This window comes from Paroedura picta, chromosome 3, assembly GCF_049243985.1.
Source record: "Paroedura picta isolate Pp20150507F chromosome 3, Ppicta_v3.0, whole genome shotgun sequence".
Classification (NCBI taxonomy): domain Eukaryota; kingdom Metazoa; phylum Chordata; class Lepidosauria; order Squamata; family Gekkonidae; genus Paroedura; species Paroedura picta.
The window spans coordinates 4490140-4508334 of NC_135371.1; the positions used below are offsets into that span (position 1 = coordinate 4490140).

The window sequence follows — 18195 nt, forward strand, 5'->3', positions numbered from 1 at the left end:
CTGATTGACGTGCCTCCGTCCCGCCCCTTCCGCCGAGCCTTTGGCCCCCAGGTGGGAAGTGAGGGCGGCGCGTCCCGAGCCCCGCAGGAGCGGCGAGTGAAGGGTTAAGGAGGCGACAGAGTTGCGTTTCCTAGAAGGGAGGCGGAGAGGGGGCGGAGGAGGACCCCTGGAGTCCTCCCCCAGTTTCCCTTTCAGCAGAGCCGCAGGACGGAGGCTGCCGGGAAGGGTGAAGCTCTGCGGGGGTGGCGGGAGGAGGAGGGGGAGGCCGCCCTGCAAGGGGGTCTCCCGGGGTCCCGCGTGCGGAGGGGGGCAGGGTCAGGGGGGAGGGATTCTGGGCTGGGGGTGGCGCAGGGGGGGATCGGGGTTCCCTCTGGGCATGGAAGGGACCCCCTTCTTGATCTCTGCAAGGAAAAGCTCCCCTAGAGGGGAAGGGGGAGGTTGAGCCCAGGAGGTCCCTCCAACTCTATGATTCTAAGTGTTTCCTTTTGCCCACCTGCACCCATCTGCCCCATTGGATGCCCTTGAGTCCCAGTAGTTTGCGAAAGGGAGACAAAGTTCTCTTTCTCAGCTCCCTCCCCCACCTGCCGAATGTTAGGAACTCCTATCATGTCCCCTCCTAAAGCACTCCTTTGTAAACTGTATAGACCCGGCCTTTCCTCACAGGGGAGGTGGTCCACCCTTCCGTCATCTTGGTCGCCCATCTTGATGCTTATTCCAGCTCTGCCTGTCCTTCTGGCGATCTGTTGGGTAGAACTGGACAGGGGAGGGTGGTATAGAAACATAAATAAATAATTACAAACGAGGCTTCACCACAGATCTACACGGGGGGGGGGGGGGAGGATTATAATATGGTCTGTTTAATTCTCAGTCCTGTTCTTTATAATCCCTAATATATAGATTTCCTTTTTCAAATAAAGACTCTCAGAGCTGTAGCCATATGTAAAGAAACAAAGTTCCATCTTTTTTTTAACATTCCTAATCCCAAAAGAAATGTCTCCAGTTTAATTAGTACCTCAGTCTTTAGCATTTTCTGGATTAAGGCATGCATTTGTGTCCAGAATTTCCCCCTCCCTTTACATGCCCACCAAAGATGATAAAATGGCCATGAGGTTCACATTTCCAAAGAGGGTTAGGCACATTTTTATACATTTTTGATCACGTGTTGGATGACAGATACCAACAATACATCATTTTATAAAATCCAAGAAAACAGACTTTACATTTCACCTTTGTGGAAGGAATTTTTTAGAAGGATGTGTCGATGTCCAAGGGAGAAATGGGAGAACACATCATTCAAAAGAATATACATATAAAATCATATTGATACCTTTTGGCATATGTTTTCTGTACAGGGGGTAAGAATCAGGCAGGGGCTGTAAGATCAAGCGTGTCTCTCCTCTGTCTTGTATCTGTCTTTTCTGCAGGGAGAAGCTCAGTGTGGAAGAGGATAACAGCTGTGCAGAACCAACTCTTATTCAAAGCCAGAGATGGAGAAAGACACTCCCAGAGGCCCCCAATGTGGAGAAATAACAGGGGCAAGAAAAATAGCTCCTAACGTCCTCCATGCTGAGAATAGTGGAGAATTCCTTCAAGGGAGCCTTGGAGAACCCAACAATCAGCCAGCAGGGGAGGGCTCCCTTTCCCTTGCTCAGTGGGAAGCCCAGTGGCAGGACTTCCTCAGGACAGTGGAAAAGCCTCACTTTCCGTGGGGATTTCCCCCCTTGCCAGAGAAACCTTCTCCCTGGGGGGATGCCAAGGCCTTCCTGGCCTCCTTCGAGCAAGTGGCCGAAGCCTGTGGGTGGCCAAAAGATGAGTGGGCGACCCGACTCCAGCCGGCCCTCAGCAGAGAAGCGAAGTGGGCCTTTAATAGCCTGGATGTCCCGGACAGAGAGGACTATGGGAAGGTGAAGGCAGCTATCTTGCGAGTGGATGCCCAGAACCAGGAGAAGCAGCGGGAAGAGTTCAGGCGTTTCTGTTACCAGGAGGCTGAGGGGCCACGAGGGGCTTACAGCCGGCTGCGGGAAATGTGCCACGGGTGGCTGAGGGTAGAGAACCACAGCAAGGAGCAGATCCTGGAGCTCTTGGTCCTGGAGCAACTGCTGACTGTTCTGCCCCCGGAGATCCAGAGCCGGGTGAGGGAGAGCGGCCCCCAGAGCTGCTCCCAAGCGGTGGCCCTGGCCGAGGAGCTCCTCTTGAGGCAGGAGGTGGGTCTTTTCTGCAGGGTAGGCCCAGAGTGTGGGAGGATCTGGAGTGGAACCAGGGCTGAGACCTTTGCCCAGACTGGGCGGGTTGGGGGGGAACAAAGGAATGCCAAGGTGTGATAGAAAGGTTTGTTGCTTCATTTCCCCAAAAGCGGAATCCAGAGTTTTGAGATTGGGGAGTTATTCTCTCTCAACGTGGCAAACAACAGATGGGGCAGTCTTGAGGCAGTCCCTCCCCCGCATCAAGTGTTCCTTGCGGTTTTGGGCACGCAGGTGTCTTCTGTCATCGTTGTTCATGGCCTTCACTACCCTAGGAGTGTTTTGTATCATTGTGCTCGAATGTTCCACTGTTCCTTAAGGATCCCTACCCTCTGTGTTTCCCCCACCCACCCAGGATCGTCACTGTGCTTTGAAAGGGTCTCTCTCTGGCATTGCAGGTGCCTTTGCAGGAGGCTGCTGGGAGCATGTCTGAGGCCAGTCAGGATCCGTCTGAGAGCGAGCAGAGATACCTCTTGATGGGCATCAAAGAAGAGGAGGCCAGAGATTACCTGGGTAAGGAGGGAGGGAGGAAGTCTTGGGCCCAGTCCAAGTGGCTCGCTCTTTCTCTTTCACTTCAAGAACTGCTGATCCCAATACTTAGTTTTATTCATTTTTCAAGAGGATTTGATTTACTTGGGAAAGGGGCTGGTGGGTTAGAGGAGCCCTCCTGTATGAAGCCCAATTCCTATCACCCGTTCCCTACAGGCCTTTGGGTTTGTCCAGTTCTCTCCAGAAGCCAGAGGCTGAAAACCAACACAAACCTCCTGTCACACCTTGCACAAACCTCTCTGGACTCTGACATCTCCAGTTAAAAGAACGAGGCTGTAGGTAATGTGAGGGACCTCTGCCTGTGACCCTGGAGAGATGCTGCCAGTCTGAGCAGACCAAACTGACCTTTAGGTTCCAAGTCAGATTCAGTATAAGGGAGGTTTTTCTTGGTAATCAAAGCAAGTCAAATAGGAAGTGACAGGGAACAAATATTTAACCTTTTTCAACTAAAGGGGCACAATATTGCATGTTTCTTAGGGGGGAGGGAGCCAAAAGATAATATGACTCCACTGAGCCAGGCAGAAGGTGCGTCCAGCTCCATCCGTGGAGGTTGTTTCGTGGGAAAATAATTACAAATTAGGAAATGGGAGGGACTGATTAGAATTTCTGGAATGACTGCTGATTGGATCTCTCTTCACTCCAGCCAGGAGCACAGACAAAATGGCCGGGGAATTCCAGGGGTCATCGTTGCAAAATGCTGTGGAAGAAGTCTCTGAAGGAACCTGTAGGGATCCGGGTGGAATCAAGAGGAAGGAGATAAACAACGCTGACGAGAAGAGGGATAAACGCGTCCCAGTCCAAGACGAAAGTCCTCCCGAAAACAGATTTAATGAAGACCCAGGTTCTAACCAGAGAATCCAATCCAGGAAAAAAGACAAGGGAAGTCTATCTGCTGGGAAGACTCATATTCAGAAAAGGAGCATTACTTTCCAGGAACAAATTCACTCAGGAGAGAAACGGCATAACTGCTTGGTGTGTGGAAAGCATTTCAGTCGTCAAGCTGCTCTTACTTCACATCAAAGAATTCACTCAGGTAAGAACTTGTGTTACATTTCCTTTCATTCACCTGTCCTCTCATTCCCCCAAATGATTTGATGTGCTTGGGAGAAGGGCTGGGGCCCAGAGAAGAGGTCAGTGCGATGAAGTCCAAGTCCCACTGATCCTTTCCTACAGGGGTCACCTGCAGGGGTCCTTGTGCTGTGACCCCTACTCCCAAGAACCAGGGATCCCCCTTTGGCTGTTTGATTTCCATGAGGATACTTTTATGGTGTTTTTCAGAAGCTGAAAGTCAACTCCTGCCCCTCAGCACACCCGTAACAAAACTCCCTGGATGTTATGATTCAGAACACAAGCCATTTACTCGCTCGGGGAATGGAAAGGGTTTCCGTGATGAACAAAAGGGCAATGTACATTTTCCAAAGCAGAACAGAATGAAGGCAATGAAATGCAGATACAGGTCTCATCTCCATGCACACCAAAGAACCTACATAGTGGACAAAAGTTTTGAGTGCTCAGATTGTGGAAGGAAATTCAGTAGGAGTTTCCATGTTCGGCAACATCAAAGAATCCACACAGGGGAGAAACCGTTTGAATGCTCAGTGTGTGGAAATAAATTCGGACGGGTTGACATTCTTCGAAAGCATCAAAAAATCCACACAGGGGAGAAACCTTTTGAATGCTCAGAGTGTGGAAAGAAATTCAGACATATGTACCATCTTCAGCGGCATCAAAGAACGCACACAGGGGAGAAACCTTTTGAGTGCTCAGTGTGTGGAAGGAAATTCAGCAGGAGTTTCCATCTTCATCGACATAAATGGATCCACAGAGGGGAGTGACCTTTTAAAGAGAAGGGTATAACTTCATATACCTATTTCCATTTGGAAACCCTTTATAGAATTTTTGCAGGAAAGTGAAAAGTTAATGTCCAGTGGCTTTGCAGAATAAGGGAAAAGAATCTCATTGGATGGAAGTTGATAATAGACTATTTGAGATGAAATAGAAAAAGAGTTTTTTCCTTATAACATACTTTGCAATAACTTGAAAGCATGCAGTTATCACTAGAATGTTATTTTAAAACAAATGTCAGTGTTACCGATCTCTGTGGCTGAGGATTTGAAAATGGAATTGACATCCCTCTTTTATATCTTACACCTGTTTATTGCTTTTCCCCTTGCGTTTGTTTCTTGCTCTTCATCTTTTCAATAAAACATTCAATACACTATATTTTAAAAGAGAAACACACCAGGGTTGCGATTCTGTGTGAATAAAGTACGGCCTGCACACAACACCAGCATGCCACAAAAGAAGCAGGAGTGTTGCTTTTTATCCCCCCCCCCCCAAAGGAGTCTCAGAACGCCCAACTATTGCCTTCCTTTTTTCTCTCCACAACAGATACCCTGTGAGGTTGGTGGGGCTATACGGTATAAGGAGGCATCCACCTCTGGTCCAGCTGACTAATAAGGAGGTTTTGCCAGGCAAGGACATGAATCCTCTCCACACTGAGCCAGAATCTTGGTCTGCCAAGGCCAGTCTTGTCTCCTGACCGGCAGGGGTTCTCCAGAATCCCTCAGGAGGAGCTTTCCGATTCTCCTTCCCCTGATCCCTTAAACTGGAGATGTTAGGATTTGAACCTGAGAGCTTATGCGCACAACCAAATGTTCTGTCCCTGAAATGCAAATTGCAGAGATGGAAGGTGAACACATGAAACCGCCCAAAAATGAATCAGACCTTCAACATCAGTATTGTCTACTCAGACGGGCAGCAGCTTTCCAGGCACAGGCCTTTCACATCACCTCCTGCCAGATATTTTAACTGGAGACAGCGGGGATTGAACTTGGGACCTTCTGCAGGCCAAGCAGATGCTCTACCAAGAAGCCACAGCCAGGAACCCTAGCAAATACATGGGACAACAGGTTGGGAGAGATGAGAGATGAGAATCACAACCCCCTCCCCCCGAATCATAATAAAAACATAAAAGTATTTCCATAAATACCTAAAATTGAGACTTATGGGGCAGTGCTGAAAACATTCCTATCAGATATTCCTTTATTCTTTTGCAACAAATAAAATCAAGTTTTACTGAGAAGATATAGATGCATAGAATTTTGAAGAATAACTCCCCTGACCGAAAGCACATTTGGGGAGACTCCTGTGGGTTCCCCTCCCCTTTCAGGATGGATGAGGTGCGCTAAGGTCAGAGGTGCCTCAGCCGGCCGCTCTCTCTGGCTTTCCTGCTGGGGAGCCATGCGCTTTGCCTCAGGCAGGACTAAAGACATTTCTACGCCTCAATAAATATCCAAATTGCTTGTTTCTAAAGGCTCTTTTAAATGATGAAGTTTATATACTTTTTCAATCAGAAAAATAGGTTTTCTACGAAAAATAGAAGATATATCCAATATCCAGAGATTACCTGGGTAAGGAGGGAGGGAGGAAGTCTTGGGCCCAGTCCAAGTGGCTCGCTCTTTCTCTTTCACTTCAAGAACTGCTGATCCCAATACTTAGTTTTATTCATTTTTCAAGAGGATTTGATTTACTTGGGAAAGGGGCTGGTGGGTTAGAGGAGCCCTCCTGTATGAAGCCCAATTCCTATCACCCGTTCCCTACAGGCCTTTGGGTTTGTCCAGTTCTCTCCAGAAGCCAGAGGCTGAAAACCAACACAAACCTCCTGTCACACCTTGCACAAACCTCTCTGGACTCTGACATCTCCAGTTAAAAGAACGAGGCTGTAGGTAATGTGAGGGACCTCTGCCTGTGACCCTGGAGAGATGCTGCCAGTCTGAGCAGACCAAACTGACCTTTAGGTTCCAAGTCAGATTCAGTATAAGGGAGGTTTTTCTTGGTAATCAAAGCAAGTCAAATAGGAAGTGACAGGGAACAAATATTTAACCTTTTTCAACTAAAGGGGCACAATATTGCATGTTTCTTAGGGGGGAGGGAGCCAAAAGATAATATGACTCCACTGAGCCAGGCAGAAGGTGCGTCCAGCTCCATCCGTGGAGGTTGTTTCGTGGGAAAATAATTACAAATTAGGAAATGGGAGGGACTGATTAGAATTTCTGGAATGACTGCTGATTGGATCTCTCTTCACTCCAGCCAGGAGCACAGACAAAATGGCCGGGGAATTCCAGGGGTCATCGTTGCAAAATGCTGTGGAAGAAGTCTCTGAAGGAACCTGTAGGGATCCGGGTGGAATCAAGAGGAAGGAGATAAACAACGCTGACGAGAAGAGGGATAAACGCGTCCCAGTCCAAGACGAAAGTCCTCCCGAAAACAGATTTAATGAAGACCCAGGTTCTAACCAGAGAATCCAATCCAGGAAAAAAGACAAGGGAAGTCTATCTGCTGGGAAGACTCATATTCAGAAAAGGAGCATTACTTTCCAGGAACAAATTCACTCAGGAGAGAAACGGCATAACTGCTTGGTGTGTGGAAAGCATTTCAGTCGTCAAGCTGCTCTTACTTCACATCAAAGAATTCACTCAGGTAAGAACTTGTGTTACATTTCCTTTCATTCACCTGTCCTCTCATTCCCCCAAATGATTTGATGTGCTTGGGAGAAGGGCTGGGGCCCAGAGAAGAGGTCAGTGCGATGAAGTCCAAGTCCCACTGATCCTTTCCTACAGGGGTCACCTGCAGGGGTCCTTGTGCTGTGACCCCTACTCCCAAGAACCAGGGATCCCCCTTTGGCTGTTTGATTTCCATGAGGATACTTTTATGGTGTTTTTCAGAAGCTGAAAGTCAACTCCTGCCCCTCAGCACACCCGTAACAAAACTCCCTGGATGTTATGATTCAGAACACAAGCCATTTACTCGCTCGGGGAATGGAAAGGGTTTCCGTGATGAACAAAAGGGCAATGTACATTTTCCAAAGCAGAACAGAATGAAGGCAATGAAATGCAGATACAGGTCTCATCTCCATGCACACCAAAGAACCTACATAGTGGACAAAAGTTTTGAGTGCTCAGATTGTGGAAGGAAATTCAGTAGGAGTTTCCATGTTCGGCAACATCAAAGAATCCACACAGGGGAGAAACCGTTTGAATGCTCAGTGTGTGGAAATAAATTCGGACGGGTTGACATTCTTCGAAAGCATCAAAAAATCCACACAGGGGAGAAACCTTTTGAATGCTCAGAGTGTGGAAAGAAATTCAGACATATGTACCATCTTCAGCGGCATCAAAGAACGCACACAGGGGAGAAACCTTTTGAGTGCTCAGTGTGTGGAAGGAAATTCAGCAGGAGTTTCCATCTTCATCGACATAAATGGATCCACAGAGGGGAGTGACCTTTTAAAGAGAAGGGTATAACTTCATATACCTATTTCCATTTGGAAACCCTTTATAGAATTTTTGCAGGAAAGTGAAAAGTTAATGTCCAGTGGCTTTGCAGAATAAGGGAAAAGAATCTCATTGGATGGAAGTTGATAATAGACTATTTGAGATGAAATAGAAAAAGAGTTTTTTCCTTATAACATACTTTGCAATAACTTGAAAGCATGCAGTTATCACTAGAATGTTATTTTAAAACAAATGTCAGTGTTACCGATCTCTGTGGCTGAGGATTTGAAAATGGAATTGACATCCCTCTTTTATATCTTACACCTGTTTATTGCTTTTCCCCTTGCGTTTGTTTCTTGCTCTTCATCTTTTCAATAAAACATTCAATACACTATATTTTAAAAGAGAAACACACCAGGGTTGCGATTCTGTGTGAATAAAGTACGGCCTGCACACAACACCAGCATGCCACAAAAGAAGCAGGAGTGTTGCTTTTTATCCCCCCCCCCCCAAAGGAGTCTCAGAACGCCCAACTATTGCCTTCCTTTTTTCTCTCCACAACAGATACCCTGTGAGGTTGGTGGGGCTATACGGTATAAGGAGGCATCCACCTCTGGTCCAGCTGACTAATAAGGAGGTTTTGCCAGGCAAGGACATGAATCCTCTCCACACTGAGCCAGAATCTTGGTCTGCCAAGGCCAGTCTTGTCTCCTGACCGGCAGGGGTTCTCCAGAATCCCTCAGGAGGAGCTTTCCGATTCTCCTTCCCCTGATCCCTTAAACTGGAGATGTTAGGATTTGAACCTGAGAGCTTATGCGCACAACCAAATGTTCTGTCCCTGAAATGCAAATTGCAGAGATGGAAGGTGAACACATGAAACCGCCCAAAAATGAATCAGACCTTCAACATCAGTATTGTCTACTCAGACGGGCAGCAGCTTTCCAGGCACAGGCCTTTCACATCACCTCCTGCCAGATATTTTAACTGGAGACAGCGGGGATTGAACTTGGGACCTTCTGCAGGCCAAGCAGATGCTCTACCAAGAAGCCACAGCCAGGAACCCTAGCAAATACATGGGACAACAGGTTGGGAGAGATGAGAGATGAGAATCACAACCCCCTCCCCCCGAATCATAATAAAAACATAAAAGTATTTCCATAAATACCTAAAATTGAGACTTATGGGGCAGTGCTGAAAACATTCCTATCAGATATTCCTTTATTCTTTTGCAACAAATAAAATCAAGTTTTACTGAGAAGATATAGATGCATAGAATTTTGAAGAATAACTCCCCTGACCGAAAGCACATTTGGGGAGACTCCTGTGGGTTCCCCTCCCCTTTCAGGATGGATGAGGTGCGCTAAGGTCAGAGGTGCCTCAGCCGGCCGCTCTCTCTGGCTTTCCTGCTGGGGAGCCATGCGCTTTGCCTCAGGCAGGACTAAAGACATTTCTACGCCTCAATAAATATCCAAATTGCTTGTTTCTAAAGGCTCTTTTAAATGATGAAGTTTATATACTTTTTCAATCAGAAAAATAGGTTTTCTACGAAAAATAGAAGATATATCCAATATCCAGAGATTACCTGGGTAAGGAGGGAGGGAGGAAGTCTTGGGCCCAGTCCAAGTGGCTCGCTCTTTCTCTTTCACTTCAAGAACTGCTGATCCCAATACTTAGTTTTATTCATTTTTCAAGAGGATTTGATTTACTTGGGAAAGGGGCTGGTGGGTTAGAGGAGCCCTCCTGTATGAAGCCCAATTCCTATCACCCGTTCCCTACAGGCCTTTGGGTTTGTCCAGTTCTCTCCAGAAGCCAGAGGCTGAAAACCAACACAAACCTCCTGTCACACCTTGCACAAACCTCTCTGGACTCTGACATCTCCAGTTAAAAGAACGAGGCTGTAGGTAATGTGAGGGACCTCTGCCTGTGACCCTGGAGAGATGCTGCCAGTCTGAGCAGACCAAACTGACCTTTAGGTTCCAAGTCAGATTCAGTATAAGGGAGGTTTTTCTTGGTAATCAAAGCAAGTCAAATAGGAAGTGACAGGGAACAAATATTTAACCTTTTTCAACTAAAGGGGCACAATATTGCATGTTTCTTAGGGGGGAGGGAGCCAAAAGATAATATGACTCCACTGAGCCAGGCAGAAGGTGCGTCCAGCTCCATCCGTGGAGGTTGTTTCGTGGGAAAATAATTACAAATTAGGAAATGGGAGGGACTGATTAGAATTTCTGGAATGACTGCTGATTGGATCTCTCTTCACTCCAGCCAGGAGCACAGACAAAATGGCCGGGGAATTCCAGGGGTCATCGTTGCAAAATGCTGTGGAAGAAGTCTCTGAAGGAACCTGTAGGGATCCGGGTGGAATCAAGAGGAAGGAGATAAACAACGCTGACGAGAAGAGGGATAAACGCGTCCCAGTCCAAGACGAAAGTCCTCCCGAAAACAGATTTAATGAAGACCCAGGTTCTAACCAGAGAATCCAATCCAGGAAAAAAGACAAGGGAAGTCTATCTGCTGGGAAGACTCATATTCAGAAAAGGAGCATTACTTTCCAGGAACAAATTCACTCAGGAGAGAAACGGCATAACTGCTTGGTGTGTGGAAAGCATTTCAGTCGTCAAGCTGCTCTTACTTCACATCAAAGAATTCACTCAGGTAAGAACTTGTGTTACATTTCCTTTCATTCACCTGTCCTCTCATTCCCCCAAATGATTTGATGTGCTTGGGAGAAGGGCTGGGGCCCAGAGAAGAGGTCAGTGCGATGAAGTCCAAGTCCCACTGATCCTTTCCTACAGGGGTCACCTGCAGGGGTCCTTGTGCTGTGACCCCTACTCCCAAGAACCAGGGATCCCCCTTTGGCTGTTTGATTTCCATGAGGATACTTTTATGGTGTTTTTCAGAAGCTGAAAGTCAACTCCTGCCCCTCAGCACACCCGTAACAAAACTCCCTGGATGTTATGATTCAGAACACAAGCCATTTACTCGCTCGGGGAATGGAAAGGGTTTCCGTGATGAACAAAAGGGCAATGTACATTTTCCAAAGCAGAACAGAATGAAGGCAATGAAATGCAGATACAGGTCTCATCTCCATGCACACCAAAGAACCTACATAGTGGACAAAAGTTTTGAGTGCTCAGATTGTGGAAGGAAATTCAGTAGGAGTTTCCATGTTCGGCAACATCAAAGAATCCACACAGGGGAGAAACCGTTTGAATGCTCAGTGTGTGGAAATAAATTCGGACGGGTTGACATTCTTCGAAAGCATCAAAAAATCCACACAGGGGAGAAACCTTTTGAATGCTCAGAGTGTGGAAAGAAATTCAGACATATGTACCATCTTCAGCGGCATCAAAGAACGCACACAGGGGAGAAACCTTTTGAGTGCTCAGTGTGTGGAAGGAAATTCAGCAGGAGTTTCCATCTTCATCGACATAAATGGATCCACAGAGGGGAGTGACCTTTTAAAGAGAAGGGTATAACTTCATATACCTATTTCCATTTGGAAACCCTTTATAGAATTTTTGCAGGAAAGTGAAAAGTTAATGTCCAGTGGCTTTGCAGAATAAGGGAAAAGAATCTCATTGGATGGAAGTTGATAATAGACTATTTGAGATGAAATAGAAAAAGAGTTTTTTCCTTATAACATACTTTGCAATAACTTGAAAGCATGCAGTTATCACTAGAATGTTATTTTAAAACAAATGTCAGTGTTACCGATCTCTGTGGCTGAGGATTTGAAAATGGAATTGACATCCCTCTTTTATATCTTACACCTGTTTATTGCTTTTCCCCTTGCGTTTGTTTCTTGCTCTTCATCTTTTCAATAAAACATTCAATACACTATATTTTAAAAGAGAAACACACCAGGGTTGCGATTCTGTGTGAATAAAGTACGGCCTGCACACAACACCAGCATGCCACAAAAGAAGCAGGAGTGTTGCTTTTTATCCCCCCCCCCCAAAGGAGTCTCAGAACGCCCAACTATTGCCTTCCTTTTTTCTCTCCACAACAGATACCCTGTGAGGTTGGTGGGGCTATATAGTATAAGGAGGCATCCACCTCTGGTCCAGCTGACTAATAAGGAGGTTTTGCCAGGCAAGGACATGCATCCTCTCCACACTGAGCCAGAATCTTGGTCTGCCAAGGCCAGTCTTGTCTCCTGACCGGCAGGGGTTCTCCAGAATCCCTCAGGAGGAGCTTTCCGATTCTCCTTCCCCTGATCCCTTAAACTGGAGATGTTAGGATTTGAACCTGAGAGCTTATGCGCACAACCAAATGTTCTGTCCCTGAAATGCAAATTGCAGAGATGGAAGGTGAACACATGAAACCGCCCAAAAATGAATCAGACCTTCAACATCAGTATTGTCTACTCAGACGGGCAGCAGCTTTCCAGGCACAGGCCTTTCACATCACCTCCTGCCAGATATTTTAACTGGAGACAGCGGGGATTGAACTTGGGACCTTCTGCAGGCCAAGCAGATGCTCTACCAAGAAGCCACAGCCAGGAACCCTAGCAAATACATGGGACAACAGGTTGGGAGAGATGAGAGATGAGAATCACAACCCCCTCCCCCCGAATCATAATAAAAACATAAAAGTATTTCCATAAATACCTAAAATTGAGACTTATGGGGCAGTGCTGAAAACATTCCTATCAGATATTCCTTTATTCTTTTGCAACAAATAAAATCAAGTTTTACTGAGAAGATATAGATGCATAGAATTTTGAAGAATAACTCCCCTGACCAAAAGCACATTTGGGGAGACTCCTGTGGGTTCCCCTCCCCTTTCAGGATGGATGAGGTGCGCTAAGGTCAGAGGTGCCTCAGCCGGCCGCTCTCTCTGGCTTTCCTGCTGGGGAGCCATGCGCTTTGCCTCAGGCAGGACTAAAGACATTTCTACGCCTCAATAAATATCCAAATTGCTTGTTTCTAAAGGCTCTTTTAAATGATGAAGTTTATATACTTTTTCAATCAGAAAAATAGGTTTTCTACGAAAAATAGAAGATATATCCAATATCCAGAGATTACCTGGGTAAGGAGGGAGGGAGGAAGTCTTGGGCCCAGTCCAAGTGGCTCGCTCTTTCTCTTTCACTTCAAGAACTGCTGATCCCAATACTTAGTTTTATTCATTTTTCAAGAGGATTTGATTTACTTGGGAAAGGGGCTGGTGGGTTAGAAGCCCAATTCCTATCACCCGTTCCCTACAGGCCTTTAGGTTTGGCCAGTTCTTTGCCCTCTCCAGAAGCCAGAGGCTGAAAACCAACACAAGCCTCCTGTCACACCTTGCACAAACCTCTCTGGACTCTGACGTCTCCAGTTAAAAGAACGAGGCTGTAGGTAATGTGAGGGACCTCTGCCTGTGACCCTGGAGAGATGTTGCCAGTCTGATCAGACAGAACTGACCTTCAGTCCAAGAGTCAGATTCAGTATAAGGGAGATTTTTTTGGTGATCACAGCAAGTCAAATAGGAAGTGACAAGGAACAAATATTTAACCTTTTCCACTAAAGGGGCACAATATTGCATGTTTCTTAGGGGTGGAGGGAGCCAAAGGATAATATGGCTCCATTGACCGGCCAGACCTGGTAGAAGGTGCGGGCATCCCTGGAGGTTGTTTGGTGGGAATATAATTACAAACTAGGAAATGGCAGGGACTCATTTGAATTTCTGGAATGACTGCTGATTGGATCTCTCTTCACTCTAGCTGGGAGCACAGGCAAAATGGCTGGGGAATTCCAGGGGCCATTGTTGGAAAATGCTGAGGAAGAAGGCTCTGAAGGAACCTGTAGGGATCCGGGTGGAATCAAGAGGAAGGAGATAAACAACGGTGACGAGAAGAAGAATAAACGTGTTGCTTTCCAAAGAGGAGGCTGCCAGAATATCCCAGTCCAAGAAGAAAGTCCTCCCGAAAACAGATTTAATGAAGACCTGAGTTCTAACCAGAGAATCCACTCCAAGGAAAAAGACAAGGGAAGTCTGTCTGCTGGGAAGACTCATATTCAGAAAAGGAGCTTTACTTTCCAGGAACAAATTCACTCAGGAGAGAAACGGTATAACTGCTTGGAGTGTGGAAAGCATTTCAGTCGTCAATCTGCTCTTACTTCACATCAAAGAATTCACTCAGGTAAGAACTTGTGTTACTTCTCCTTTCATTCCCCTGTCCTCTCATTCCCCCAAATGATTTGATGTGCTTGGGAGAAGGGCTGGGGCCCAGAGAAGAGGTCAGTGCGATAAAGTCCAAGTCCCACCAATCCTTTCCAAAAGGGGTCACCTGCAGGGGTCCTTGGACTGTGACCCCTACTCCCAGGAACCAGGGATCCCCCTTTGGCTGTTTGATTTCTGTGACAAGGATTTTATGCTATTTTTCAGAAGATGAAAGCCAAATCATGGGTGTGGCTAAAGATGTCGTCCTGAGAGGGTGGCAGGGCATCTGCTCTGCTATCTCTGAAGCCTGACAGGGGTCAATTGTGCAAGCAATTGGCAGAAAAGAGGAGGGGTACGCAAACCCCACCTCACCTTTCTACCCAGGAAGTTCTTGGGGCCGTCTCCAATCCTTTAGGGAGTATATCTCCCTGGATTATAGGCTGTCAGCGTTCCAGGTCCAGAGGACGACTGCCATTTTCTACCTCGGACTTTCCTTTCTTTCTTTAATCTTAAAGTATCTGCTTCAACCCTACATGATGATTTACCACAAATGAACGCTTTGAACTGAGGGGAGGACATCGGCTGAGTTCCAAAACATCATTTACTGCAAGTATCTCTCGTTTTTTTTTTCTTCGTCTTTCTTCCTGCATCAAAGCCCTTTGTTTCCCCCCTCCTCTTACTCTGCTCTGCCTGAAGCCACCTCGTTAAGAGGCAGGCTAATTCTCCTAACTAAGCAGAAGAAGGACTCAAATCAACTCGAATTAATTGGCAAAAGCTCTTATTGTAATTGTTTTGGTTTTCGAAGATAAGAAGATAAGAGCTGTGAATGGGAAAATCTCACGAGAACTCTGTGCCTTAACTGATTTTAATACGTCACATGCCTGTGCCGGAACATTAGAGGATAAAACAGAGGACCTCTACTGGCCACTTGTAAAATTGTTTGAGGCCGGGTTTTTTTTTAAAGTCAAAATCATGTCTATGTTAAAAAGATTGGCTCATCTAATAGAGATACAAACCCAAGATTACAAAGTATTCTTAGATGGATTGATCAAAAATATCTCCAAGGAGATTCAAGATGGCAAGGAAGAAGTCTTCAATAGGAATGATGGATTAATAACAGTGACTGATGACAGCTTTAAACAAGGTGGAAAACCAACAGCAGAAGAGAAATCTGAAATTCATATCTTCAAGGAGATCCAAGATGCCAAGGAAGACGTCTTTAACAGGAATAATGGATCAATAACAGTGGCTGATGACAGCTCTAAACAAGGTGGAAAACCAACAGTAGAAGAGAAATCTGAAATTCTGGAGACGGAAAATGGGATGCCGGAGTTCTGCAGCCCAGATAAGGACACCCTTTTTAAAAAGACATACAGCCATCTCAAAGCAACAGTGTACAAAAATCAATCAAAAGAAATATGGATCTGCAGTGAAAGTAACCGATTTAAAGGATCTCTCTGGGGAAAAAATTGTATTGATACTGGAGTCCAGGAGGTGCAACGGCCTCAAGATTTATCGATGCATACTCTGCGGGAAAGAGTACAACTGCACTTTCTACGCCAAAGGCCTATGGGACAGAATATAATTTTATGGGAACGACAAGATGTAGCAAGCCTCGAGATGAGACCCCCTTAAGAAGACCGAAAGCTCATATTGTTTTATGTTTAATGTTATACTGTATTCTATATTTCCTTTTTTTTGAAAAAGGGGAAGCAGTGTCTCTTTCTCTCTTGTTTTTTTTGTCTCTTTTCTTTTGTAGGCATATAGGTAATATAATCATTAGTGCTGAAAATGTAAAATGGGGTTCTCCCCCCTTATTTTTTCTTTCTTCTATTAGTGTATTGTCCTAGGACTAAAGCCTAATCTGAAAATATATCTGTTAGGATGGTTCTTAGAATGGGTCAAGCATAAATTGTTTTGTAGATGTATCAGAACCAAGGATAAGGAGAAGCTATAGAAGACTGAAAGCTTATATTGTTTTATGTTTAATGTTAAGCATTTAATCTAAACCTGGAAATCTTATTATTCTCTGTACTAACAACATATACTGTATTCTACATTGCTACTTTTATGAAAAAGGGGAAGCAGTGTCTTTTTTCTCTCTTGTTTCTTTTTCTTAGTAGGCATATAGGTAATATAATCGTTAGCGTTGGAAATATAAAATGGGGCTTTCCCCCCTTATTATTTTTTTTTATTATTGGTGTATTGTTATAGGGCCAAAGCCTATATTGATCTGTAGAAAATGCAAAGCTCTCAACTTATACCTGTCAGGATGGCTCTTAGAATGGGTCAAGTATAAATGGTTTGTAGATGTATCTGTATTAAGGATAAGGAGAAATTATGAAATCCTTTTGTAATTTTTTTTCTTTGTACATCTTTAAGGCAAAGCCCTACTTTCCTCTCCCTTCATCAGGGTATTGATACAGGGCCAAAACTCATACTGTGCTATAAGAAATGTTTAATGTTAAGCATCTAACTCAAACCTAGAAATATCTGCTAGGATAGCTCTTAGATTGTATCAAGCAGTTAATGTGAGGTCTACGATCTCTCAAGTAAGTTGACTAATAATAACTTTTCTTTTGTATATCTAAACAGGCCTTTTTTTTTTTTTTTAATGTAGTGGAAATGTGGATGGCTCTTAGACTCATGGCTCTTAGAGTTTTGGGCAAAAGTTTATATCACTGTGGAGTCAATGTGGGGTCGTATATTCTCAAATGATGATTATATTTCTATCTTTATGAAAATAAAAAAAATCATTATACTAAAAAAAAAAAAAAAAAAAAAAAAAAAAAAAAGAAAGCCAAATCATGCCCCTCATCACACCTGTCAGAAACCTCCCTGGATGTTATGATTCAGAAGATAAGTCATTGACCCGCTTAGGGAATGGAAAGGGGTTCTCTGATGGAAAACAAGGCATTGTACATTTTACAAAGCAATACAGAATGAAGGCAATGAAATGTAGATACAGGTCTCAACTACCTGCGCACCAAAGAACCTACTTAGGGGAGAAATGTTTTGAATGCTCAAAGTGTGGACAGAAATTCAGTCAAGGTTCTAATCTTCAACGCCATTTTAGAATCCACACAGGGGAAAAGCCTTTTGAATGCACACAGTGTGGAAAGAGATTCATTCAGAGCAGTGGTCTTCAATACCATCTGAAAACCCACACCGGGGAGAAGCCTTTCGAATGCTCAGAGTGTGGAAAGAGATTCAGCCGGGTTGACGGTCTTCGACAACATCAAAGAATCCACACAGGAGAGAAACCTTTTGAATGCTCAGTGTGTGGAAAGAAATTCAGTTATAATTCTGATCTTCAGCGGCATCAAAGAACGCACACAGGGGAGAAACCTTTTGAGTGCTCAGTGTGTGGAAGGAAATTCAGCAGAAGTTCTCATCTTCATCGACATAAATGGATCCACAAAGGGGAGTGACCTTTTAAAGAGAAGGGAATAACTTCATCTACCTATTTCCATTTGGAAACCCTTTATACAATTTTTGCAGGAAAGTGAAAAGTTAATGACCTCTGGCTTTGCGGAATAAGGGGAAAGAATCTTATTGGATGGAACTTGATAATAGCAGTAAGACTATTTGAGATGAAATTGAAAAAGAGTTTTTTCCCTTATGACATACTTTGCAATAACTTGAAAGCATGCAGTTATCACTAGAATGTTATTTGAAAACAAATGTCAGTGTTACCGATCTCTGTGGCTGAGGATTTGAAAATGGAATTGACATCCCTCTTTTATATCTTATACCTGTTTATTGCTTTTCCCCTTGCGTTTGTTTCTTGTTCTTCATCTTTTCAATAAAACATTCAATACACTATATTTTAAAAGAGAAACACACCAGGGTTGCAATCCTGTGTGAATAAAGTATGGCCTGCACACAACACCAGCATGCCACAAAAGAAGCAGGAGGGTTGCTTTTTATCCCCCCCCAAAGGAGTCTCAGAACGCTCAACTATTGCCCTCCTTTTTTCTCTCCAC

General features: G+C 44.8%; 1 protein-coding gene across 1 annotated transcript; it reads left to right on the forward strand.

Annotated features, from left to right (window-relative positions):
* Positions 1 to 358: 358 nt before the first annotated feature.
* LOC143833838 (uncharacterized) lies at positions 359 to 18103 on the forward strand. Its single transcript, XM_077330063.1, has 12 exons — positions 359 to 2204; positions 2639 to 2753; positions 3433 to 3822; positions 4068 to 4620; positions 6192 to 6202; positions 6882 to 7271; positions 7517 to 8069; positions 9641 to 9651; positions 10331 to 10720; positions 10966 to 11519; positions 14009 to 14189; positions 17006 to 18103. The coding sequence occupies exons 1-12, from the start codon at positions 1488 to 1490 to the stop codon at positions 17638 to 17640; spliced, it is 4500 nt and encodes a 1499-aa protein (XP_077186178.1). The 5' UTR covers positions 359 to 1487; the 3' UTR covers positions 17641 to 18103.
* The last annotated feature ends 92 nt before the right edge of the window (positions 18104 to 18195 follow it).

Excerpts from the sequence above, each read along its gene's own strand:
- LOC143833838 (XM_077330063.1), top strand. The coding sequence starts at position 1,488 with ATGGAGAAAGACACTCCCAGAGGCCCCCAATGTGGAGAAATAACAGGG. Across the intron at positions 2,205-2,638 it reads AGCTCCTCTTGAGGCAGGAG|GTGCCTTTGCAGGAGGCTGC; the intron begins GTGGGTCTTTTC and ends CTGGCATTGCAG. Across the intron at positions 7,272-7,516 it reads ACATCAAAGAATTCACTCAG|AAGCTGAAAGTCAACTCCTG; the intron begins GTAAGAACTTGT and ends GGTGTTTTTCAG.